The sequence below is a fragment of the Aquila chrysaetos genome, chromosome 9, assembly GCF_900496995.4.
Source record: "Aquila chrysaetos chrysaetos chromosome 9, bAquChr1.4, whole genome shotgun sequence".
NCBI classification, from domain to species: Eukaryota; Metazoa; Chordata; class Aves; order Accipitriformes; family Accipitridae; genus Aquila; species Aquila chrysaetos.
In genome coordinates this window covers 23,647,028-23,671,826 of record NC_044012.1, presented here as the reverse complement: position 1 = coordinate 23,671,826, position 24,799 = coordinate 23,647,028, and the positions used below count along the sequence as shown (strand labels likewise).

General features: G+C 54.5%; 2 protein-coding genes across 10 annotated transcripts in view; both read left to right on the top strand.

Annotated features, from left to right (window-relative positions):
* Positions 1–2,432, top strand: part of CNGB1 (cyclic nucleotide gated channel subunit beta 1) — a 43,174-nt gene extending 40,742 nt beyond the window's left edge. For all 4 annotated transcript variants that reach the window (XM_041125845.1, XM_030026694.2, XM_030026693.2 and 1 more), the window contains exon 33: positions 138–2,432. In XM_041125845.1, coding sequence (XP_040981779.1) covers positions 138–344 — 207 coding nt within the window. In that variant the 3' untranslated portion in view covers positions 345–2,432. The remainder of the gene's footprint in view (positions 1–137) is intronic.
* A 3,726-nt stretch (positions 2,433–6,158) lies between these two features.
* The window catches only part of KIFC3 (kinesin family member C3), a 24,495-nt gene continuing 5,854 nt past the window's right edge, over positions 6,159–24,799 (top strand). Inside the window, exons 1-10 of one of the 6 annotated variants that reach the window (XM_030026698.2) lie at positions 6,159–7,007; positions 14,796–14,910; positions 16,577–16,722; positions 18,054–18,201; positions 20,331–20,527; positions 22,911–22,976; positions 23,618–23,761; positions 23,848–24,087; positions 24,312–24,485; positions 24,627–24,774. In XM_030026698.2, coding sequence (XP_029882558.1) covers positions 6,771–7,007; positions 14,796–14,910; positions 16,577–16,722; positions 18,054–18,201; positions 20,331–20,527; positions 22,911–22,976; positions 23,618–23,761; positions 23,848–24,087; positions 24,312–24,485; positions 24,627–24,774 — 1,615 coding nt within the window. In that variant the 5' untranslated portion in view covers positions 6,159–6,770. The other 5 variants (XM_030026696.2, XM_030026699.2, XM_030026700.2 and 2 more) reach the window with 5 other exon arrangements.

The following is a 24,799-nucleotide window of genomic DNA, read 5'->3' as shown; positions in this document are numbered from 1 at the left end:
ATGAGGTCCAGTGCTGTGAAACTCTGCAAAACCCCTGCTGGGCTTTGCACAGTGCAGACGCCATGGTTGGGGGTAGTGGACAAGGGTCTGGTAAGGTTGATTTTACCTTTTTTTTTTTTTTTTTTTTTTTATTGCAGGGTTCCAGTTTCAGTCCAATCCCGCCAAAATCACCAGTGCACCAGAGATCGCCTGTCACATCCCACAAAGCACGCACCCACCTGGGAGAAGAAATATTCTCAAAATCTTCTGATAGTTTAGTCACCATTCGTGTGATTTCTACAGCACAAGAGGATGAAGAAATCCTTGCTGCTGAGATTTTGGAGAAAGAAGAAGAAGAGAAATGAAAAACAAGTAGGTCCTGGAGCAGGAGGAGGAGTCAGGCAAACACCAGGGGTAGAAGTTTTTGTCGTTAACGATTTCCATGCAATGGCTGTAGGCTTCGCTAAGTGCTGTGGGTAGGATCTGCCTTTCTTTTCTGCCTAGACCTTCACCCACTGTTGATAAAACCCTCTGCCATATGACCCAGAACCACACAAGGCTTCCGTGCTCTGGAGATATTTATGAATATGAATATAATATATGAATGGAGCGTCTTTATGAATATCGGCACTAAATGTCAGGCCAGCCCTCTTGCTTCGAAATCCAGCCTTACAGAGATGGAGCCCTGAAGAAATTGCTTTTTTTGGCTCTGGATGGTTAATGAGTGTTCAGATAAAGCATGAAGAGTTATTCACCTCTGACAGCTGAGTCACTGCTTGGCCAGAAACGAGGGGAAAAAAAAACAACAAGGTTTCTCTGTTGGGCTCAAGGTTGTCAGCAGCAGCTGGAGAGTGATTCATCCAAAAAGGACGTGGACTATGCTCATAAGCCGAGCACTGATCAAATCACACTGTCACAAGAAGGCCTAGGTCCATCCCAGTGTGTATAGACTGTGAGATGCTTGAAGGTCCCTGCATGGTGCCAAGACCACCTTGTGTTTGCCTGTGGGAAGAGGAGTTCCTCCTGCCAGCCGTCCACCCCAGGGAGGTGGTGGGCTCTCCATCGCTGGTGGCTGTTACAAGGAGATTTGATGAGCATCTTTCAGGGATAGAGGAGCACAATCCTGGATGAGGAGATGTTTCTGGAGATCCCTTCCAGCTCTGGGTTTCCATGGGTGCACCAGGGATAAACTGAGTGCAGGAAGGGAGAAGCCATGTTGGTTTCCATCTGGGACAGAAAAGAGAAGTGCAGTAAGTGCTCTCCTCTCCCAGCCAGCGTTTCAGAGTCAGGCCAGAGCCCGTAGCATGCAAACGAGCATGCACAATTGTGCAGGTGGTCCCCTGCGCTCATTGCTGGACCTCAGTGATCTGCCACGTTTCCAGCAGCCAATTTCCAGCCCCTTTTGGTCACTTGGTTGGCTCTTGGCCATGCTTCCCCTGGAGAAGCCACTCTGGTCTTGCTCGTCGCTGCAAACGGGGCTTGTAAAGGCGCTCTCCCAACCATGCTGGGTCCGGGCACTGGATGAGAAGGCAAATGCCTGGTTAGCAGCCAGCAGGCCCAGCTGATGGCTCAAGGTGTCCAATCTTCCTCCAGCACGACCAGTTCCTCATCTTCCTCAAACCCAGCTCCGAGCAGAGCGAGCTGCTGGTGACCTGAGAGGTCGTGAGAAGTGGGGGGCGAGACGGTGCCGGGTGAGAGGATGCAGATCCTTCCCAAGGTGTCGGCTGGCCAGGTCTCCATCGAGAGGAGCCGGTTTCCATCCTCCAGAGGAAAAGCTGGGGCAGGTTTTGCCGCAGGGAGCAGCCTCTGCGCCATGGCCAAGGGACTTTTCAGGTGTTCAGCAAATACTGTGAGCAGCCTTGCAGGTTTCACAGGTCTGGCTGTGAGACAGCCAGGCTGTTCATGAAGGGTGTCAGCACCAGCATCGCCCCGTATGTGGATGATCCTTCTTCCCATCAGCAGCCTGGGGCTGATCTTCACCTCCTATGGGGTCATCTTATTTTGTTGTGGTTTTTCCCTTCTCTTGCAAAATAGATGGGTTTCTGTGGCAGAAAAAAAACAGGATATATGTTAATTAATGATAGCTTGCTCTCTTTTAAACATATTTAATGAGCTCCAATATACCGCAGGAGGGTCTGAAGCCACCACTGCCCTTAACATTGCAGGGGAAAACCCGGACTCACCCAAACCTCCCTAAATATTTCTCGTCCTTAGTCATTTGCAAGTGGTTTCCTGCTGGTAGAAGGTTTCACTGGGGAGTGCAAAGTATTTTTTTTCACTAGATGGTAAATGTTTATATAATCAAACCAGGAAACGTGCAAAAGTCAAACTGGGGTTCTGATTTGCTGCTGCGATTTGATATGGCTTAGAAAAAACATTTAAATAAATAGCGGGCTGTAATGGCTTTCATAATTCACTATATCTACAATAAACACCATGTAGATTACCATTCATTTGCTGTGGATTTATTTCAAAATCCCAGTTGTTTTCCATCTTTTTGCTCACTGATGCACCGACAGAGCCAGTAAAGTCCCCCCACACGGTTCACAGATTTTCCAATAAACTTTTTAGAGGCTCAGAGGTCATGTAATAGTAGTAGTAGAATTGTAATATGTTTTTCATCACCAGAAGGAAGGAAAAAAGCTTTCTTAAATAGCAAATACTTGCGTGAAGATCTTAGTTTTCAACATGCAGCATTAGATGCTGACGGATACATAACTAGTAATTCTGGAACCACAGGGAGATTTGAAATTATCCTCCTCTGTGATCTGTTTATGCCTTTAGTTCTTTAGAGAGATTATTCTCCAGGTAATAATTAAGGTCAGGTAGGGTTGGGCTTACAGGCTGGGTTGTGGAGTTGAGCTCAGATCTATTTGCTGTGCAGGACTATTTAGAAATGACAGGTAGGCTAAGGAGATGAGCAGCTCATTTAGTGCCTCTTGTTTTGGGGGTTGCCATAAATTGGCTTTCTGCTGAGTTTTGTAACTCCATTGATTCACCAGTTTTGCTGTATTTGCAATGGGCCTCCTTTGCAGTCGTTCCTATTAAATATCTTGCAGCATGCACTTATCACAGGTCTGTTCTTTCCACTGCCCTTGTAATGTTCTTGATGAATTTGGTAATGCTCCGTGTACCTTTACTGCATGTCTTATTAGCTTTTGCTCATTCCACTTTGATGTCGGTAAGTGTTGGATTGATCCGATATGAGATTCTCTACTAATACTAATGCAGTATTTGGGGGATCTTGCCGGACAGTTGCTTATTGCCAGTCCAGCACCCTGGAAATTCTGCATTGCAGTGTCCTTCCTGACTTCTATTTCTGATTAACTGATTTCTCAGAGGTCCACAGTCATAGAAACCAGGTTTTCTTGCAACAATATTTTAGCTCTTGCTGCTTTTGAGTGAAATAAGTGGAACAGATAACTGCTGAAGGAAGAAGCAGAGCTTGCTGTTGTTGGATCTGTATTAATGTATTAGGTTTTGCCCCACTGTCGCAAGCAGCATCTTTACTTTAGGAGGCTTTATATATACTGTTTTAATATAGATATATATACACACACACTTTTATATAATGATAGATACTTTTTAGTATTTATATATACTTTTTATACTGGAGGGGTATTCATATTCCTTGTGGCCTGTGCTGTTACATCTTTCAGAAAAGTGATACTGATTTAATGTTCTGTATGAAGTTAAAGACAAATGTCTCTGATAAAAAAAAATCAACTTACAAAAGGAATAATATAACCCATCATAGACATCTGAATATGGAGGAAGTTGTTTTCCTCTGGATAGAAACACGGCAGGTAGCTTCTCTGTATTTATAGTTGGAGCAATCTTTTAAAAAGATTAAGTGCAATTGCAGGTTAATCACTGATAAGGTTAAAATGAAAGTAAAAACAAATAAGCAGGTTTGAGGATTAGCCTTGGGTCTAGAAAGAAATTGCAGGATAAATGGAAAGCCCAGTTAAACGGTGTTTAATTAGAAAGCTTGAAATAAAATTAAGCACTTTAACCTTGAAACCTGGAGACCTTAACCAGCAGGACATGCTCTTAATTCTGGGAACAGTCTGTAAACCACTTTTTCTGCCTATATATATTTTTTCCGTTGTGTAGATCTGCTTTGAGTCATGGTTGCAATTAAATCCCCCTGAATCCCTTTTACCTTCCTCTAAAATGGAGCTAATACAAGTCTGGTTTTCTCTGCCCTGAGCATATAGCTCCTTTTATGTGCAGTAACGGTCCCACTGGAGTTAACACCCTGAAAAAAAAGCCAGACCACCATTTGGGAAGGGGTCACATAGAGGTACACAAGCTGGCGGGTGCCCATGCCAGCATTTATTAACAGCAGCTTGGGCTTAGCTTGGGCTGGATGACATTTTTCCTTTTCTCATTCTTTCCTTGTTTACCCATTCTTATTAAGGGATGAAACTTTCCAGCTTTGGTGCGTGCCCTAGGGTGAATGTCTTAGGGAGATCTGAGCAATATCCAGCAAGTTGGGTTTGAGTCATCTGAGGAAGTAAAGCCTAGATACCTACCTTACTTCATGCATTTTTTTCTGCTTTTAGAAGTCCCGTGATGCATGAGAAGAGCTGGAAGTCACACAGTTTAAGTCCAAAACCTGTTTTCTAGGATAAATTGGAAGGGATTTGGGGGAAGTATGAACAACTGAAGAAGTGAGATAAATCAGGTTGTGGGGATGCTACGGGGTGGCCGGAGGACATCCCTGCCAGGTCTGGGCTGTGATATCCCGGGGACGGCATGGCTCAATGTGCTTCACACATTTTGCAGGTACTTGCTTTGCAAGCTTGAGCTCACCAGGTTGGCCAGTGCTCCCCTTCCAGCTTTAACTGTTTGGAAATGGTAGGCCGGGTCTGCCTCCGTGCAGCAGGACCGTTGCTGCAGCACCCATGTGAACATCCTTTTACATTCTGGAACCTCCCATATGTCCCAGCCTGTGGGTATCCCCATGGATGGTCCGAATTTACCCCAGGGCGAGCATCACATGGACCATACCATGCTGCTCTGTCTTAGCAATAACTGGAGGAATGAAGACCAGCCAGACTAGTTACTCATTCTAGATAAGAGGCTCTTTTGTGCTGCAGAAATACCAATATCACGTGAAAATCTCTCTGCTGCCATGGTTACTAGCCACCGTCACAGCCGCCAGCAAGACGGGACTCGTAGCATTGGCAGGGCTTCTGGGGTCCCCTTCGCAAGGGGGAACTCCAGCTGTAAAACTGATGCTATGCCCCAAAAAGGAGGGGAGATGTCTGCGAGGGCTGCGTAACCCTCCCCAGTGTGAGCTGGCCACATCTGGCATTACGATGATCAGAGCTCCTTGTGTACAGTGTCTCTGCCCTGTCGCTGGGCATTAGGGTCTGGGTTTTATAAATTCCTCACTAATAACCTGAAATATTGTTAAAAAAGTGAGAAAATGGTGCTGCGGCCTGGGCGGGCAGACATCGGCTCTGCCCCCTTTCCTGTTTTTCTGGCATTTAGGAACTACTTGACCTCTTGACGTTCTTGCTTTTTACAGTAACACGCTTCTCATTAAAGTGCTTTCCTGAACACTAATTAGGGCGGTTTTCCTTTTGTAAATTAGCCTGATACGATCTGTGTGTCTTGGCAGACACCCTCCGGAGCAGGAACCAAGGTCTTTGTGTTTGATCGCTGTTTATTTTGCAAATCTCCCCGGTTTTACTGTTCTTGGCTGCCTTCTAGAAAGTGCTCGCAGGTGGAGGTTAATGGCAGGGAAATGGGGCTTTCCAGCTTGCCTGCCTCAAGAAACAGAAGAGTTTGGGGCACTACGGGGCCTTCCAGCTAATGCGGGTCGATAGGGTGGTGCGGGCACACAGGAGCACTTTCCTCTGAGCTCCTTCCCATCCCATCCCAGCATCTTCACAAAGTGTTCAGTGGAGGAGCGGGTCTGCAAGGAAAGGTAGTGCCTGAGCCAACCTTTTAACGGGTGATGGAAAAAAAATAAATCCAATTAACACACTTATTCTGGGCAATTAAACCACTTCTTTTGACTATAGCCAGTGCTCAGAGCAGCAGACCCAAGCGACCCCAAACCCATCTAAATCTGGATGTCTGCGGAGGGAGGAAAGTCTACCTGTCTGCCAATGCTACCAAATAGGTTGTGTCAGCAATTTGCTGGGGACCAATGGTGCTCAGGAGGGGACGGACTTTAATCAGCTCTCATTTTCCTAATGCACTGGCAGATGGGAGTGGAGGGGACATTGCTTTCTCCATCTCCAGCCACGGATGGGGCAGAGCCACCAGAGGTTTTTTGCGGGCTGAGAAATTCAGTGGTGAAGGTGACGCTGGGTGCGGGAAGCCATCCTCTGCCTTCGCTCGCTGGGGAAGCTGGCAACGAGCAGAGCATCCCCGGAGGGGTCCTGCCACCCTGGCTCTGCATCAGCCCTGGGACCCCTCTGGGACTGGGCACCGTTACAGACCATCTCTACAAAAGCATTTACTGGTCCTTAACAAGGGAAGAGGAGAACTGCTGGGAGGCTTCACCTAGGGACCCCTGAGATTTGGGGCGAAGTTGACAAAGCCCCTAACGAAAAGGCAACTATCTTCCAGTGCCGACGTGCCAGCCGCGTGGCACCATGTATGGAAAAGCACGGTGAAGCATCCCACCCCAGAAAGCTGCTGCCAGCATCATCCATGCCAGCCCGGCCGCACCAGCCGAGCTTGCTCCCAGGGTCCTAGGGAGGCTTGCAGCAGGGGTCCGTACAGGCCATATCCAGAGCTCGGCACCCCTTCCCGGGCTGCGTTGAGCCATGCATGCACTGTGTGCACTGGCGGGACTGTCGGTGCAGGGCTGGAGGAAGGGGAACAGCAAGAAGAGCGGGACGCAGCCTGTGGAGAGCATCCCTGCTTGCGGCGAGGAGGGTGATCGCCGCAGCCTCAGGGGGTATTTCTGCGGACCTGCGGGTGCCACGCGGAGACTGGTCCATGGAGGAGGATGCTTCCGAAAAATGTGCCTGAGACCAGGGTTGGCCTGGCCGGGCCCACAGGTGAGAGCGGTGGGCTGGGGGGTGAGCAGAGTCTGCATCAAAAGCAAAGGCTGGGGATGAAAACCAGCAAAATACCTCTGGATTGGAGTAGTTTTCGTGGCACGTGCCCGGACGTTTGCACACAGGCTCTGTGTTTCTTCTGCCGCTGTTTCCCAAGGGGTTAATTAAGCAGCACGTTTTGTCTGGTGGGATGAAGATGAAGGTAGCTGAATAGAGGCATGTGAGCCCCAGAGAGCCCCGGTCCCACCTCGCCTGGGATGCTGAGCACCCCAGCCATGCCTCAGTCCCACCTCATGTACCATTTCTTTCTCCATCTCATCCTTATTTTTCCAGCCGACACCTCTCTAGGATCCCCAAATGGACCTGAAAGCCCAGGAAGGTTTGCATGAAAAAAAAGCAGCGAGCTGGCAATTATTCCATGTCAGTCTGCATAAACCCTCCTGCCTGTGCTGCCAGATTTTCCTTAATGTCTCCTTGTTTTTCCAGTTGTGAGTGATTGCTCAAGGGATCTCCTGGCAGAGAGGACTCGGGTTCACTCTTCACATCCCGTTCATCTCTAAGGCATATGCATGAAAATATGGGTGTGGGTCCTCTCCTCTTCATAAAGACAAATTAAATCTGCTCACGCAACACCGGGCGCAGGCGGCAGAGCCGAAGCGTGTGGCTGTTTAATATTCATTGGCCGTAGAAGTAAAAGTTTTCTTTTCTCAAATAGCTTTGCACAGCACTGTGCTGCTCCGTTTTCCCTAAACCTTAGTGGGAGGCTGGAATTTAATGTTTCCTTTGATTGTCTCCCCAACTTGCACTGGCTTAACCGAGAAGCAGAAGACCCTCGTTGGGTGCAAAACCTGCTGTGAGGACGATCCTGGCATTTTATTTGCAGTTTTCAATTCTGTAGTCTGCTGCAGTAGAATGATGTCTTTGAAGCACCAACATGGGAACAAGAAATTTTGCTTTTATTTTGAAACAGCATGAGTTTCTATGGTAGTTGTGCATCTATTTGTGTGTTATGTTTTAAGAGGAAAAAATAGTTTTCCCTGTAATAATTTGGCAGGTAGAGTCATGGCTCTCTTTGGTGATTCTTCCTATTAATTAATTCTTCACCATCTCAGGTACACTTTGGAAGAAAAAAAATGAGAATTTGGTCCCAGTTAAGTTCACAATAATTAAATCACCTTGAAATACGTTTCAGTAAGTTAAACCAGAAAGACCTCAGCCTTTTTCCCTGTTAAGTGGGAAGCCGCAATAATACAGGGCAGGCTGGCACGCTCGGGCTCGGGGAAGATAACAGTGGGAAAGAGATTGCCCGGCAGCGCACAGAGGCGGTGGGAGCATCCCTGCAGTGCCGGGGAAACGAGGGACTCGGATGCAAACGGGCACCTGGACACGTCTGAGCCGGCACGTCCCGAGGCTGTGGCCAAGGGGCTCTGCCAATGCCCACCCGGGAGCTGGCGCAGGCACCACTGCTGCAGGGCTCCGAGCCGCGTCGCCGGTGTGAACATAGGGACATCCATTATACATAACGGGTGTCAATAATGCATGGGAGGATAATGTTTCCGTCCTGCTGGAGGACTTTGGTGCAAAAGAGCAGACGGAGCAGTGGTGGTACAGCATCCCGTGCACGCTGGCGCTGAGACATGGTGGGACAAGCAGAGCGGCTGGACCGTGCCCACTGAACATCCCTAGGGCACGTTAAAATCTATAGGTGACACAGAGTGTTCCGAGGACCTGGAGGCGGCAGCACCAGTGTGGCTGTACCCGCGCCGGGGTGAACTCACAGTGGGATTTTGCAGACAGTTCGATATCGAGCAGTCAAAGCCTGTTAGCAGGAAGGCTATTTAATTCCATCACAGAATATCCCACCTCGTTTGCATATTAATCTCTTTGTTGGGTGCAGCTTTCGCGTTGCAGTCAGGATGCAGCTGAGCCCGTCTCATGGATTAACTGCCATCACAGTATTTTCCTTTACATGGGTGCATTTACTTTATGGCCATAGGGGTATTTCCTTCTTCCCCGTAGAGGCTCTTGCTGATTTACCTGTGCCCATGCCTGAACTAGCTGGGTATTATTAGTGAGCCCTGCATTCCTCCAGTCCCCGCCAGCACGGCACGGCCACTTACATCAGCACCAACAGTCTATTCCCTAAATTATTCAGAATTACTGCTATTGCCTTATTTCTTCTCCAAAGACAAGCACACTTTGGAGGGTACTAAAAATAAATGGTTTTGCGGACAACTGAATGTATTTTTTAAAGGAGATGGCTCCCATCGCTTTTGCCTGTGCAGAGGAAAGCCTAACCCTGCCTTTGCACACGCTGTTACCGGTGTCACCCAGCCAGGGTAAGGGGCTTGGTGGCACCACAGGGGCTTGGCTTCAAGGAGGAAATGAGTGGTAGAAGTAACAAAACTCTGAAAAAAAATCCCAGTTACCCACCTGCAGCCTCTATCTTCATACTTTTTTTTTTAATGAAAAAGAATTGCAAAAAGCACCCAAGGTCCCGAGTGGAGGGTCCCAAGGACGCCCCATAAGCACTGGCTGGGGGATGGCCGGTGGGCTCCTGCCAGACCAGGAGCTCCAGGACCTCCAGCTTGGGATGCAGTGATCTTTCCAGTACAGCCTTAATTTTTATTTGCTGGATAAAATGTCCTGGATGGAATTTACTTGGTGTCAAGCTGCGTCCTTGCTGGGTCTGCTCAAACCAGCATGGGCATCCCCCCACTGACAGGGTAGTTTTAGCTTCATCCAGGACATGTGCTTATTATTAGCCTTGTTTCTAAGAAGTGCTTTGTAAGCAGGAGCCCGTATTGGTTAATGCCATGAAACATTAATGACTTAGCAGGTGAGCTGCGGTCCTCCCGCAGAGCAGCTCGCAGCTCCCCAGCAGCCAGCGTGGCACAGGATGAGCCCGGCAGTGCTTTGCTTAGGGGAGGCACAAGCATTAAAGCCAAACCCAAGTCATACCTGAAGCCAGCTGAAAAATATGATGAAGAGAAAAGGTAGGTAAAAGGGAGACTTGGAGACTGAGGTTTTGGTTAGATGGCTCTGCAACACAGTCCGACGTGGGAAATTTGGAGGGGTAGAAAAGCTGCCCATCTGATGGCTGCTGCATCTTGCACCGCACTCTCCTGACTGCGGGTGGGTTGCGGTGTGGGTTGTAGAGTTTTTTCTCTACCTGAATAGAGCAGGTTGAAAAAGATGTCGCTTTTGTCATTTGCTTAATATAAAAGAGATTTGCATGGGGGGACACAGGCAGAGCCGAGCCGTCACATGCAGCAACTCTCAGCCGGACCGGCCAGCTCCTCAGCTCTGGACCGGCCGGCTCCTCGGCTCTGGACAGCCTCCATGCTGCCCTGGGCTGCTCCCTACCACCCTGGCAGCCCAAACCTGGCATAACCGGCTCACGGGGTTTGGCCAGGGGGGCTGAGCCCAGCAGCTGCGGAGCCCCCTGCCACCATCCATAGCTGCTGCCGTGGCCAGCAGCAGCCTGATGCGTCCCAAGGCAGCGATCCTTGCAACACCCCTCCCCAGCTCCCACTCTCCACCCATCAACGCAAGCCTATCTCAAGGATCAGAGCCTCCGGGGTGAATTAATTCACTTGGTGAACTTTAAAACGAGTATTACATTTCTCAGGAGCATGCTAAGACTTAATTAAAACTCCTATCTTTGTGCAAAACGGCAATGTAGGAATGCAGGGGGTTCGTTCCTGCTTTGGTAAGTGTTTCATGTCGGCTTGGCAAACTGTGCCTCAGCAATGCCGAGAAATCCCCTCACCTCCTCAAGGAGGAGCAAAATGAGAACAATGAGCTGGGTTATAATTAATCGTGCTCTGGGGACACATTCTCACGACGTCTGGTGCTTCTGGTGGGAGTTTTCTACAGGGAGCATCCCAATATACAAGAGGCTTCAGGTATGCTCCTGCCTGCATTCCTGGACTAGGTTATCAGGTTGCTCAAAGGGAAAGGAGGGGGAGTTAAATTTTTGCTGGGATTTGGGGGATTTTTTAGCTGTCTTACAGATGTAGGTTAAATATTTGCTCGGGGCAGAACAAATGCCTAATGCAAAAGGCCTCGCTCAGCGATGTGTTTCGATTGCTGGAGCCTCCCTTCATCCAAGTAAAAGGCGAATTAACCTGCCTGACTTAACAGCGATGCTTTTCGGCTACAGAAAAGGCTGGGCTAAAAGCAAAGAGCCAAACCCACGCCGGGGTCACCGTCCCCCAGCAGCTGCAGGCCAGTGCCGCCAGTACCGTCTGCGGAGGGCAGCTGTGTTTTAGCGCTGATGGTTGTCAATATATCGAGCCTTCCCACTACCTGCTGGGTGCTCGCAGGAGGGTGCCGTTGGCAGCGAGCCCTGCCGGTTGCTGCCTTTTCTCTGCCTGCCTGCAAAGCAGCATTTCTAAAAATACCTTCAGCGATGTCGTCATCCGGTGCTTGCTCAGGTCACAGAGACGTGACATCCAAGAAAATGAGGACCGGAGCATTGCTGGGGGAGCAGGCTGAGATTATCCCAGCCAGCATCAGCGAATCCCTGTGGAAAGCGGGGTATGAGCAGGGTACCCGCTGCCTGCACGGGCTCCCATGCTGCCCCTCAGGCCCCTAGCCCATCTGGCAGCAAGCGGGCATCCCCTGGGATTTACAGCACTCCCTTGAGCTAAATACCATTGCGGCCAAGGGAAATGGAGCTTGGCCGCCAGTGTGCATCCAACCCTGAATAACCCCACTCCTGGATCCTTGGGGATCCTGTCCCTGGTGTGCTGGGACTGCTGGAAAGCCGTGCCATCCTTGCTGAAAATCAGCCCTGCAGCTCGAAGCGGTGGGTTTTTTAACGCTCACAGGTGACTATTTGAATACGGCTGTTGGCACAAAACCCCTTCCGCATCTCAAATTTTGCTCCATGCTTATTCATTAAGTTATTTTTCTAAACTGGGGAATTCACGCATATGCCTGGTTAATTTAGACTTATTTGTTGTAACTGATACAACTTACGTGCATTGCATAATTGCAATACCATTAAAAACCTGAAGCATTCAAAAGCCAGGAAATTACTTACCAGTTAAAGTCATTTACATAAACATTTATTTTACCCTTACAGCTTGTAAATGAAGTCAGTGTGATGATAGGGCATTACAGTTGCTATCGGAAAGTAGAAAGTAACTTTATGTGTGTCAATATTATCACCAAACCAGCCAAAGGAGCCGCACAGATAATAGGGTATTTATGCAAATCAGCACAACTGCTTAGGGCCTCTACGGGTATATATATGTACATATATATGTGTGGCTATAGGTGCGCACACATATATCCATGCACGCTGAGGGCTCTGCGCTGGGAATGCCAATAAACCTCGGCTGAAGCAAAGGGGAGGCGTTGCGTTGCAGAGGCCAGGAGGTTTTTGCTGGGGTTTTTTCTGCTGCGCTGGTGGCAGGGGGAAGGCAGCTGCAGCGCAGAGGGGGAGGCAGCTGCTGGGCCAGGGTGGCATTTGCTTCTCAGGGACAAGGTGCTGTGCCAGGGGCATGGGGACATGGAGGTGACCCTTCCCAGCCCCCTTTCCCTGGGACGAGTGGCTGGAGCGGCTTGTGTCCCATCCCACGCTGCCAGTGACTCCCCATCACCCCCCATCCGTGGGGCTGGCTCGTAGCAGGGGATGGGGCGGCGCATGGGGGGTCTCTGAGGATGCCCAAGAGGGAGATGCCGGGATGGGAGGACAAGGCCGAATCCTGCTCCAAATCCAGCCAGGAGCGAGCAGAAGTCTGGGACTGAGCGTGGCAGGGTGGGAGGTGACGGACCCCTGGTCCAAGGGGAGCTCACCTCACCGGCGGGCAGAGCCTTCTCCTTCCCAGCCCTACAGGGCTGGCACCAAACCCGCACCATCTCCCAAGGGACCCCCACCCCTGCACCCCTGAAGCCGCACAGGACGCGCGCGCCCCACAGGTCAGCCCGACATCAGGCATGCGGACGTGAGACATCGGCACGGGGCACCCGCCACCACGGATGCCAAGTTCAGTTTTGGTGTGGGAAATATCCGGTACTGCCAGTTAATTACCATGAAAAAGTCCTGAGTAACTTGTGTCACCCAAACCAGCCATTAACATAATGATGGTGTGCGCAATACAGGCAGGGAGATACAAATCACACCCTAAAAATGCGTATAAATTATATTTAAAGCAGAATTTTTTATTGCCTTTCTGACACCAGGGCCTTTGGAGAGGTCTCGGGGCACGCTGTGCTGTTTTCCTCACGGCCGCGGGGTAGAAACAGGTTGTTTTCCCTGTGAAATCTGGGTCCCCGGGCGCCGGTGAGCCTGGGGTGCCAGTTGGCATCGGTGCCGGCGGATGCACCGGTGTTTGGGTGGGGACGTGGCGGAAGGCGAGGGCACGGCTCATCACCTCTGGTCCTCCGCATGAGGGTCACTGGCACCGCGATCCCCTTTCGGGTGGTTCTGGTGGCTCTGTCCCCATCGTTCCCTGGGAAAGAGTGCCGCAGCCGCAGCCGCGCTGGGGTTCGGTGCTGGAGGGGCAGGAACACCCCAGTGAGCCATGCCGGCAGGGGTGCGCGAGCAGGATGGGGGTACACCGGGGGTCCCCGAAGAGCACCGGGACAGGGGTGGGAAGGGCCAGGGAAACACCGGCGGTACCAGGGACACACCGGCAGCCTCCCGGGGCTCTGACAAGGGGGTTCAGGGGAGCACGGCGGGGGGGGGAGCGGGACGCCCTGGGAAGAGCCGGGGGAACACCGGGGCTCCCCTGAGCTCCCCGGGGCTCCGGCAAGAGGGGCTGGGGCTGCACCGGGGCCGCACCGGGAGCTCCCCGGGACCGGGCCGGGGCGGGGGGGGGAGGAGAATGGGGAGCCCCGCCTCCACCGCCCGTCGGGGGGTTTCGAGGGTTTCCATGGCAACGAGAGCGGGGCGGAGCTCGCCGTTTCCGTTACCGAAGTGCCCGGGAGGGCGGGCCCGGGGCCGGGGCTGGCGTCGGCTGCCCCGCCGCTCCGCGCCCGGTGAGTGGCCCCGTGGGGGCGGCAGCGGCAGCGGCACCGCCGGGGGGCGGGGAGCCGGGCTGGATCGGACCGGACCGGGGCTGCCTTTGTCTGAGGGGGCTGGGGAGCGCCTGGCACGGAGCACCCGGGGCGGCGGCGAGAGTACGGTTCCCCGTTAGCCTGTAGCGGGCGGCAGGACCGGCACCGGCACCGGCGGAGCAGAGCGGGGCGTTGCTGGGCCTCTGCGCACCGGCACCGGGGCGGGGGGCGCGGGGCGCGGGGCGCGGGGCGGGGCTGCGCCTCCCGCGCACCGGCACCGGCACCGGGACCGGGACCGCCCTGCCCGCCCGGAACCCGCCGCCCCCCCCCCGGCCGCCGGTTGGGAGAACAAGGGGCGGCGGGCGGGGCGGTCCCGGGGCTCCGTGCCCCCGTCCCCGCCGAGGCGGCCCCGGTGGCGGGGCAGCGGGAGCTGCGCGGCCCGGGCAGGGCGGTGCCCTGGGCTGCCCGCGGTCCGGGAGTTAATAAAGCAAGAACTAACCCCCAGCTCGCGGTTAGGAGGAGCCTGGAAAGGCTTCAGGAATGAGTAAATTACTTACAGACCCGGTTTATGTCACATCCGCCGGCAGCCCGGAGGGAGCCTGGGGCTTTCGGCACCCCCGGCCCCGGGAGTGAAATCGGGATTGATGCAACTTTCTGTGGGATTCGGGACTCGGGGTCGGGGTTGCCATCGTGGTTTGTCCCAGAACGGTCCCCAGGGCTTTTCACGGCTGGAAACTGAGGCCAGGCTGAGCTGTCTGTCCTTGCACTTATCCGCAGAGGTATCGCGGCGCTCGGGACCCCCGTGCCATGATCACAGCCCGCAAAACCTGGGATCTGGGAGCCGTACCCTCGGCGAGAGCCGCCTGGAAGACGAAGGACCTTTCCCTGGACGGTGAGTACGGCCGTGGCTCGTCCTCTTCCCTTGGGGCTCAGCCTGCTGCGCTCACGCCCTTGCTCACGCCTGGGGAAGGAGAGGCCGGGAACAGGCCAGCCTGCATTTTTTACATTTCTTTCCGGATGAAGCTCGGGATTTGAGAAATGGAGACTCGGAAGCGGGCATGAAGCGGTAGGCAGCCAGGGGGGTGAGCAGAGAGGGCTGCCTCCATCTCCCTCTTGGCCCTTCCGAGCGGTAAGCTTAGGGAGAAAGGTTCAAATTTAACATGTGAGAAAGAAAACGGAGCGATACGCATGGCAGGGAAGACGCAGGGCCCTCGCTTCTCCCCAGCCTCAGCTCCCTGGAAGGGCTCCTTATCTCGCCCCGGTGCACAGACCCCGTAGGTGAGTTTAGTCGAGGGCTTTCTCTGCGGCAGCTGAGCTGTTTTGCAGGCGGGCGGGCAACTGCTTGCCCCAACCTGCAGCCACTTGTCGGGAAACAGCCCTTCCCACCTCCCTCGTCGGTGGTGCTGGATGGGTTTCGGCAAAGGGGGAGGCTGAACCCCGCCATTTGGGCTTTTTTTGCTGTTGGTTTCAGCATTCGCCATCCGTATGTGCTGGCAGCCACTTATCTGGGTGCTGCTTCTCCCCTGGCATTTGGGCCAGCCCAGCCGAACGCTGGTCAGCATCAAAGCCTCCGAAAACGGAGTTTTTCAGCGCTTCGTCTGCCTGGCGGCTGCCACCGCCCATGCTGGGATGGGGAACTCGTCGCCTCTTATCTGGGCATCCGCCAGCGCTTTGGAAACGCTCGATTTTCACAGCGCGCGCGAAATGTTATGGCTAATTACAGGCTGGGAAGAAGTCCAGAGCGGTGGACTGATTTCATCAGGGCACATCTCCCTCCAGATGCTGCTTCCACCTCAGGCCCAAGCACCTCCGGATGATTTTAGGGAAAAAAAAAAAAAACAACTGCATTAGTGGGGTTTTATTTGTAGGTTGTTGATTTTTTTCCTGCCTGCCAGAGAAGCCATTTGGCTGCCTGCAGTGGTGGCAGTGCTTGTGGCAGGTGGATGGGGAGGGGGCACAGGGTCCCCAAGCAGGTCCCATTGGGACGTAGCCCTCGCCAGCTGCTTTTCCCATAGCAGAGGAGGACACAGCCATAGGAAAAAGGTCCTTGAGATGCTGTTTTCCTTCTGTGTGGCTCAGAAGGACAGGGAACTGCTGCCCTGTCTGCTTTCAGGTTTGACTGCATGACAAATAAAGGAAATATTTGGCGGCAGTGGAGGAAGGTGATGCTGGCGGGGTCCGTCCGTCTGGTTTCAGTGATGCAAGCCGGATTTGGCAGCTTTTTCGAGATACGATCATGGGAAGCGGAGTGGCTTGGCGAGGGGAAGGGGTGGGATGTCCCCAGCAGGGGGACGGATCTGGTCCTGCAGAGGACAGACGGATGCTACACCTTGAATTCTCATTACTAGTCATTGGCAACCAGTCTCCACCCCCTGAAGGGCTAATTTTTCTAATTAACTTAATTAACATTTTTAATAAAACTCGTGCACTGTCTCTTCCGCACCAGTGCGGTGGCAACGGCGGCAGGGAGGAGGAAGCGGGGTTGCTGAGCGAGGCCGAAGGCTGTGTCCGTCCCGGGGTCTCGGGTTGATCCAGTGATGCTTTTTGCCCCATTTCAGGCTGTGGGCAGGACACACTCATCACTGGGAGTGGAGTGGGCGCCTCTCCCCAGGTTCCTCTGCTGCCTAAGCTTGTTCACCATAAAATCCTCCGCGTGAGCTGGCTGGACGCTGCAAACCCCCACAGGCTCTGCCTGGCTCTCCAGGTGAGGAGCGCTGAGCTGGCCATGGCTTGGGTGGGGAGGGCATTTTTGGGGTGGTGGGAAGCATCCTGCTGGGCCATCTCGCGGTGGGAGCTGGCTGGTCCCCCCCATCACCGCAGCCCCGGTGCCGCATGCCTCGAGCAGAGCGCAGAGCTGCTGCCTGGGTGGGGAGGGAAGAGCGTTTCCGGGAAGTTGGAAGGCATCAAAAAATGCCAGGGAACAGCCCGGAGTAATATTTTCTGGGTCACTTCTGGGTCAGGTAGGCAGGAGAGCTCAAGGCAGAAGGGTGATAAGAAAATGCAGTGCTGTGAGATGGTGTTTGCCAGCAGGATGGAGGAGGAGGAGGAAGGCTACCGTGGCCAGGGACAGTGTCAGGACACCATGTACTGGTGTTGCTGCCACCAGTTCATTCTGGGCTTCAGGCAAATCATTTAAATTCCCCTTCTTTGAAAAGAAGGAAAGCACCTTCTTATCTCACACCAGCCTTGATGCATTCCCTCCCTCCGGCGAAACCCTCCCAGAGTCTCAAACGTAGAGGCACCACAGACAGGCGGCTTCTCCAGGAGGCTGCTACCATCACCTCCTTCCAAAGTGCTCTCAGAAATTTGGCATGTACTGAGTATTCACCCCTCTGCCTGAGTGAGACAGGTTTCCCCAGCATCGCTGATCCGCAGGTCAATGCCACGGGCTCTGAGATAAGATATAAGTAAGAAAAGGCACTTTTGAGTGAGGCAGGGAGCAATTCTGCAAGCTCAGCCGATCGGCAGCGCAGCTTTCTGAAAGCATCCATGCCATAACGCTTTTTTAAATGGTGATTAAAAAAAACAGATTTATTTTTTTTCCCTGCAAGCCAGTGATAGATGCAATAGATACAGAAATTCGGGACCTTCTCTATATTCCTTTCCCTCCTTCCAGATTTCTTCTCTGTTTTTTTCAGAGCTGTGCTCCATCCCACAGGGCATGGCATTAACTGCGTCATGGCTCGCCAGCGAGCAAGTTCACATTCAACCTTGCCTGCAAGCCAGGGTCTTTTATTTTAAGGCTATAGAGAGAAAAATAGGTGATATTCAGTATAACTGCATGATCAAGCTGAGCGAAGGAGGTATTTCTGGGGAGAACTAAAAGCTAGGTGATAAATTCATCACAGCAGCTTCCCAACACTGAAATCCCTCGGAGGGAGGGTTTCCCCCCTGGTATCCCCCCGCTGTCGACCTCCTCCCTGCCTGCTTCTCCTGGCCAGCTCGGTGAAATGCCGGCTGCCGGCACCGTGTTCACAACGATGTGGACGTTTGATGCATCTCAGCTCTCCGTCCTGTTTCTTCTCGTGGACACAGGCCCTGCAGGAGGCGGCAGGTGAGCGGAGGGAGGAGAGCCGGCGCCGGGCCCCAACACCAGCCACGGAGGAGCCACTGGCGTCCCCCCGTGAGCCGGCAGCTGCCAGGCTGGTGCAGGCAGTCTCCACCATGAACCTGGAGAAAGCAGGTAAGGGGAAGCTGGGATACGGCGGCGGGTGCTCAGGAGGAGGGATGCGATGGGATGGGCACCTGGTGCTGCCGGCAGGTACTGGGGGGACCTCTCCTCTTTCGGGGTGCACATAGACACATGGCTGCACTCACCAGGGGGGGATCGGGTCTCAGTAGAAATCAAACACCAGCCAGCTGTCGGATGATGCCAGGTGACCGGTGAATTATTTAACTGGGTGAACAGAGCAGGTGAGTGTCAGCAAACCCACCGCTCTTCTCTTCCTCTTAAGGAAAACATAACATTTGTGGAAACGCTTGCAGCATGATGCGTGGCTGTGCCGGGGCTGGTGAATCCCCATGGTTTCCCATCTTTCTCCGTCAGGACCGAATTGTCCAGGCTTGTCAGGGCACATCCTGGGAGCTGCTCCCCATGTAGTCCCTGGCTGCATCCCCGAGGAGCTCCTGGTGCGGGGCGGCTGGTGGGAAGAGGCAGGGATGCAGGAGGAAGGGAGCCTGCGTGGCAATGGTAACGGGGCAGAGCCGTGGAAACGGCCACCTTTCCAAACGGGTTTCAAAGCATTTTGGAAAACAGGAGGGTGTGCGTGCCATGCTCAGACCCTGTGTCGCCACTAGCATGTCTGCCTGGTGGTAGATGTAATGCAGGTCTGGCCGGCACCTCCTCTCACAAGGATGCTCTTGCAGGAGGAAGGTGTTGGAGCAAGGAGGAGCACGTTATCTGTGCGGGATCACTCCTGCCCAACAGTTTGACTTGCAGCTGGGTGTCGTGGCTTTGAACCCAGCTCTGCAGAAGCCTTCGGTCCCAGCCCGGGATTAGCCTGGATGATGTGTGCAGACACGTGGTGTTTCCACAGGAGCCCTGGTGCCTCCTGTAATCTTGTCTTATCCCTACACGCTCCCCAAGGGGCAAGAGCTGGCGTTCCTGTTAACTTTAGGAGTTTTGGGGTGGGTTTTGTGTGTGCTGGGTTTAAAGGGAACATCAGAGTCACCTGCCTGAGCTCGGCTGAGCTTTCAGCATGGAAAAAAAGAAAAGCCACCACCTGTCAGTGCTCTTTCAGGGTATCCAGCCCAAGGCAGGAAGACAAAATCCGGTGATCACTTCTGCAGACATTGCCAGATAAGTCCCACGGCACATGGTGGACAGTGGAGCCATGGTTTGGTCCCAGCATTTCATTTTTTGCCCCCTCTGCTGGCTCTTTATCTCTTTTTAAAGGTAGAAAGTCTGATTCACAGACAAAAAAAGTCTTGTTTCTTGTATTCAGGATGTTTCCCATAAAGCAGGTGGCATCTGCCCACAGGCAGCAAAGCAACTCCCAGCATCACCTACTGCCTTTAAAACCTCAAGTTTCTGGTGGCAGCGGATGAAATCCATGGCAGACAGGGAAGGGCGCCGGGCAGCCGGGATCCTGGCCACCGGTTCGCCCGCCGCCGTGCCTCATCCCCACGTTGGGAATGAGTCAGGCCAGCTCATTTCTTCTTGGGAACTACCAAGTCATTTAGGGATTCATTTGGTAGGCTCTGATGTACAGCCAGGTTGGCTTCTGTCAGCACCGGTGGCTCTATTAGCACACAGAAAACGATGTTTAAAATAATACTAGGAAGGTTAGAAAGCCAAACGCACAAGGATTAGGCAATACGGCCATTCAGGGTACCCATATAATTTTAATTTGGCTTCCATTATATTTGTGTGTAACGATGCAGTCTTTAATAACATGATCGCATACTGGTTTCCACCGGCACCTGCTCATTCAGAAAAAACGATGCTGGGATGAATCAGAGCGCCGTGGCGAAGGCGGTTGTTATCTGAGTGAGGCGGCAGTGCGTGATGGGGCTGGGTCCTGGCGCGGTGCTGTAGGCAGGCGCTCTGTCTTACGGCCTGGGATGCTGGCATCGGCAGATCCCTTTGGCTCCCACCCCGCCACAGGGGCTCGCCCGGTCGGCCGTGGTCGGTACCGTGGCGCTCAGGATGCAGCTCTTGGCACGTCACTGCTCTCTGTGGGACTTCTGCAAGTCTCGCTTCCCACCGTCCCATCTCCACCACAGCCCCTGGGGACTCTTCCCATAGCTGGCATCTCGTTCCCCAGCGAGGCGGCTGGATCCTGACCAGCTTCATCTTTCCTCCCACTGCAGGAGGGAGGCTCTGCAGTGGGAAACGTGCCAGCCTGCCAGCGGCCCGACCCTTCCCGGTGATCCAGAAGGTGATGGCCTCCATGGCGCATCTGCAGGAGGAGAAGCTGCGGCTGCAGGAGGAGCTGCTGGGGCTGCAGGAGAAGCTCGCTGCCCGGGAGAATGACGAGCTCTCCCGCTCTCTCCAGCTGCAAGGCCAGGTACGGTGGGCACAGGGGGACACGAGGGGGTCTGTCAGGGTTTCCAACTTCAGGCTGCGGCTTGGCTGGAGCACCGTGGCTCGCGGTTAGTGAGGACCATGCTTGGAAAGAGCATATGACCTCCCTCACGGAGCATCATCTCCGCTCGGGTGCATAGGGATGATCGGGGAGCTGGGTGCTCCTGAGTACCACGGCCGTCCCACCAGCTTTGGGTGTGCCTCCCTCGGGATGCTCTCAGCCCCCCGATTGGCGTTACGGTGACACCGCAATAATGCCGGCGAGGGCGTGCGGCTCCTTGGACAAGACGTGGCCAGGAGGGCTTTGGGCATCGGGGTCAGAGCCCCGTGGCAGTCATCCATCCCCCCACCGCAGGGCCGCCACTTCTGGATAAGCTCGTCAGACCAACCCAGCAGATTAATTTTAGTGACTTTTGAGAGTCAGGAGGTGGAAAGTGAATGTGAAGGCACAGAGCTGTCTGCGAAAGGGCAGAGCATTTTGGCCACCGCCACCAGAACCCCCCCAAAAGCCATCTCCTGCGCCAGTGTGGCTGCATCCTCGGCACGAGGACCTGGGTCGTCCCGGGGAGATTGAAATTCTGGCTGCTCGTAAAGGGATTTGCATGTGGCTGTTGTGGAAGCTGTTACAGTCAGGTTCTGCTTGTTCCACGGGTGTCAAAAAGGTGGAGGTAATTGTCCTGCATTTGGTTGGCATACTCTGCATGACACAAGCGTGAGTGCTGGCAGGATCCGGCCCTGCACCAGCCAGTTCGGCAGCAAGCGCAGCCAACGCCGGCCAGAGCGAAGCACTGACCCAGACTTCCAAAGCTCAGGGATGGCCGGGCCATGGCTCGAGCCAGATCCGGCTGCCAAGGAGTCCCTGTCACCTCCAGAGAGCAGGATGCAGCTGGAGGTGCCCGAGCAGGTACGGGATAGAGGTGTATTGGCATTTTCGGGCGCCGCTGGCACGGGGAGCGGTGGGCAGGCTCCGGCGTGCGTGTTGGCCAGCTGGGGTGGCAGCTTCCCCGCAACAAGCCGTGACTTGGTCTTCTTGGTCCCTCCCCTCTTTTAAAAATACTTTAAAAAAAAAAAACCTTAATAATCTACCTTACTGAATATGGAAATGGGATTTTCCCACTCAAGAGCGAGGCCGGTGTGCTCGGCACGCGCTCGGCCCCCCAGCCGGAGCCAGGGAGCCCCACTGCGGAGGGAGGGGGGTTCCCGATGCTGGCGGGGAGCGGCTGCCTTCCCCAGATCGTGGCCATAAGCGCGCGGACCTCGCCTGCGGAGCCCCCGGCTGTGCCCTGCCGAGCGCGCGGGGCCACACGGGATGTGCTCGCCCGCCGTGCTGCCGTCTCCATAAGGGTGCGGCTTAATAACTTATCGTCATTAATTACGGCACCATGTCAGCACATCTGCATTTGTTATTAATCAGCAGTTCCTAAATTATGGTCCACGGAGGCCCGGTTGCTCAGAAAAAGCTGGTTATTTGGATGGGGAAATAGCCTGCCGCATCGGGGCGAGGGGTTTGGCGGCACGGCAGCTTCCCGGCGTGGGGAAACTGGGAGCTGGGCTGGGGTCTGGGGGACGGTGGTGAAGCGTGCAGCCAGGTCCGGCTCTCTCCAGGGTAAGTTTTGGGGAAGCAGCGATACTCACCCAGTGGCCATCGGCTTTTGGGCACAGGGCCGAGGGACAGAGCAGGCAGGCAAACCCCATAAAAACACAGCCCACGAGACCACTGGCTTTCCTAAGCACTCGCTGCCACCATTATTTTGAATAACTGCATATTTTTTTGAGCGCCTCACTGGTCCATGCACAAAAATTTGGAGGATTTATGAAATCCACCTGGTTTTGCAGGGACGATGGCCTGGTCCCCATGGGATGGGCAGATGCCCAGACAGGAGTGGCTGGGGAGCATCCTCCCCTTGGACTTGGACACGTGGACTTCTCAAAGAGCTCCTGCTCCCTCTTTCTCCCAAGATAACTTTCCTAGAAAGAAAAATAGAGAAGGCAAAGCAAAGCTGTGTTGCAAGGGCAGGACGAGGTGCTCCTGGCTCTTTAAACACAATTATGGATAGGTTTGTTTTTTTCCTTCTCCAAAGATGATGCTTGGTTTTTTTTGTTTTTTTTTTTTTTTTTTTAAATAATGGTTTCTGCTAATGCTCAACATGGACAAATTATACCCACGGTCGAACGAGGTCGAAGCAAGGCTTTCATTAACGCTCATTTTAATCAGCTCATGTGAATCAGGCGCTCAGAGCGAGGTGGAAAATTAAGGCATAACAAAGGTGCGAGCCAGACTGGACGTTGGTGGCCGGGGTGGCACCACGGGGTCTCCTCCAAAAGCTGCTGAGATGCCTCCTGGTTAACCTTGCCTGTGTTGACAGGTTGAAACTCTGAAGGCGAAGCTCCTGGAGCAGGCACAGGAGATCGGCCGGCTGCGCTCGGAGCTGGTGAGCTGCCACCGGGCTCGGGCTGAGCCACCCTTGCCCCAAGGGATGCCAGAGCTGTGGCTCCCTGAGGAGGAAGGGGGCAGGCAGGGAGGGGGTAGAAGGATTAAAACCTCCCCAGGGTCACGGTTTGGACCCTGCGAGCCGCGACAGAACCGTTGAGGCGAAAGTTTGTGGGATTTTCTGTCCAACGCAATATCACAACCAGTAGCCCTGGGGCGTAGCTGGCAAAGGCCCCCCCAACACTGTCGCCCTGCGGTGGGAAGCGAAAGCCCCCCCTGGGTACAGTGGGGGCTCTCTGACGGCAGGATGGGGGCTCCCTGGGCACAGCGGGGGCTCTCTGACGTGGTGGGCTGGGGGTTCCTCTAGTGCCGCAGGCTGGGGCTCCCTGAGTGTAGCAGACCAGGGGCTCCCCGCGGGCAGCAGGCGGAGGCTCATTGATGCAGCAGGCTGGGGGGTCCGCAGTGTGGCAGGTGGGGGCTCCCCTGGGTGCAGTGGGCTGGGGGCTCCCTGGGGTGCAGCGGGCTGGGGCTCCCCGACATAGCAGGCTGGGGGTCCCCTGATGCTGCAGGCAGGGGCTCAGTGGCAGCAGCAGGCAGGGGCTCCCCGGACTGCAGCAGGCTTCCATCCCCTCCCATCGGCAGGGTGGCACGGATGCGGAGAAGCACCGGGACCTGCTGGCGGCCGAGAACGAGCGCTTGCGGCAGGAGATGAAGGCGTGCGAGGGGGAGCTGCGGGAGCTGCGGCGGCAGCAGCAGGCACCGTGCCGGGACTGTGCCCACCTCCAGGTGAGTCACCGGCGGTGGCGGCGGGGGTGGCAGGTTGATGGGTACCCGTGGGTGACGTGGCCTCGGCTGTGCTGTTTCGGGGCCAGGAGAATGCCGGGCTGCAGGAGCGGCTGTCCCAGCTGCAGCGGGAGGCGGAGGAGATGCGGGCCAAGCTGGCGGAGCTGGACCTGGAGGTGCAGCAGAAGACGAACCGCTTGGCCGAGGTGGAGCTGCGGCTCAAGGACTCCCTGGCCGAGAGAGCCGAGGAGGAGGAGCGGCTCAGCCGGCGGCTGCGGGACAGCCAGGAGACCATCGCCAGCCTCAAGTCCCAGCCCCAGCAGATAAAGGTGAGCGCCATGGGGCTCTCCATCTCTGCTGGCAGGGCAAGGGGAGCAGGGCTGGGTGCCTAGCGGTGCCCAGCGGGTGCCCTGCAAGTGCCACCCATCCCACTGCCCTGACCACATCAGCGCAGCATCATGATTTTGTAAATCAACCCCCTCGGGCCAACACCGGCTCCATCCTGGGTGCTGCTTCCCCAGTACACCCCATCTCTGGGTGCTTTTCCTCCCAGTACATCATCAAGACAGTGGAGGTGGAGTCAGCCAAGGCAAAACAAGCCCTGTGCGAGAGCCAGTCCCGAAACCAGTACCTGCAGGAGCAGGTGGGGATGCAGAGGCAGGTGCTGAAGGAGATGGAGCAGCAGCTGCAGAGTTCCCAAAAGACGGCGGCTCAGCTCCGAGCTCAGGTCTGAGTGCAATGGGTGTAAATCAGAAATCACCCCGCCCAGCTCCACGGCAGTTCTTGTCTGCGTGGTGCTCGCCAGGTGATGTGGCGTGGCAGCAGGTGGTCACCGGCTTAGTGATACCCCCCCTTGCTCCTCTCCCAGATCATGATGTACGAGGCCGAGCTGGAGCGAGCCCACGGGCAGATGCTGGAAGAGATGCAGGCGATGGAGGAGGAGAAGAACCGCGCCATCGAAGAGGCGTTTTCCCGTGCCCAAGTGGAGATGAAGGCGGTGCACGAAAACCTGGCGGGTGAGGAGGGGGCGGGGGACTCGCA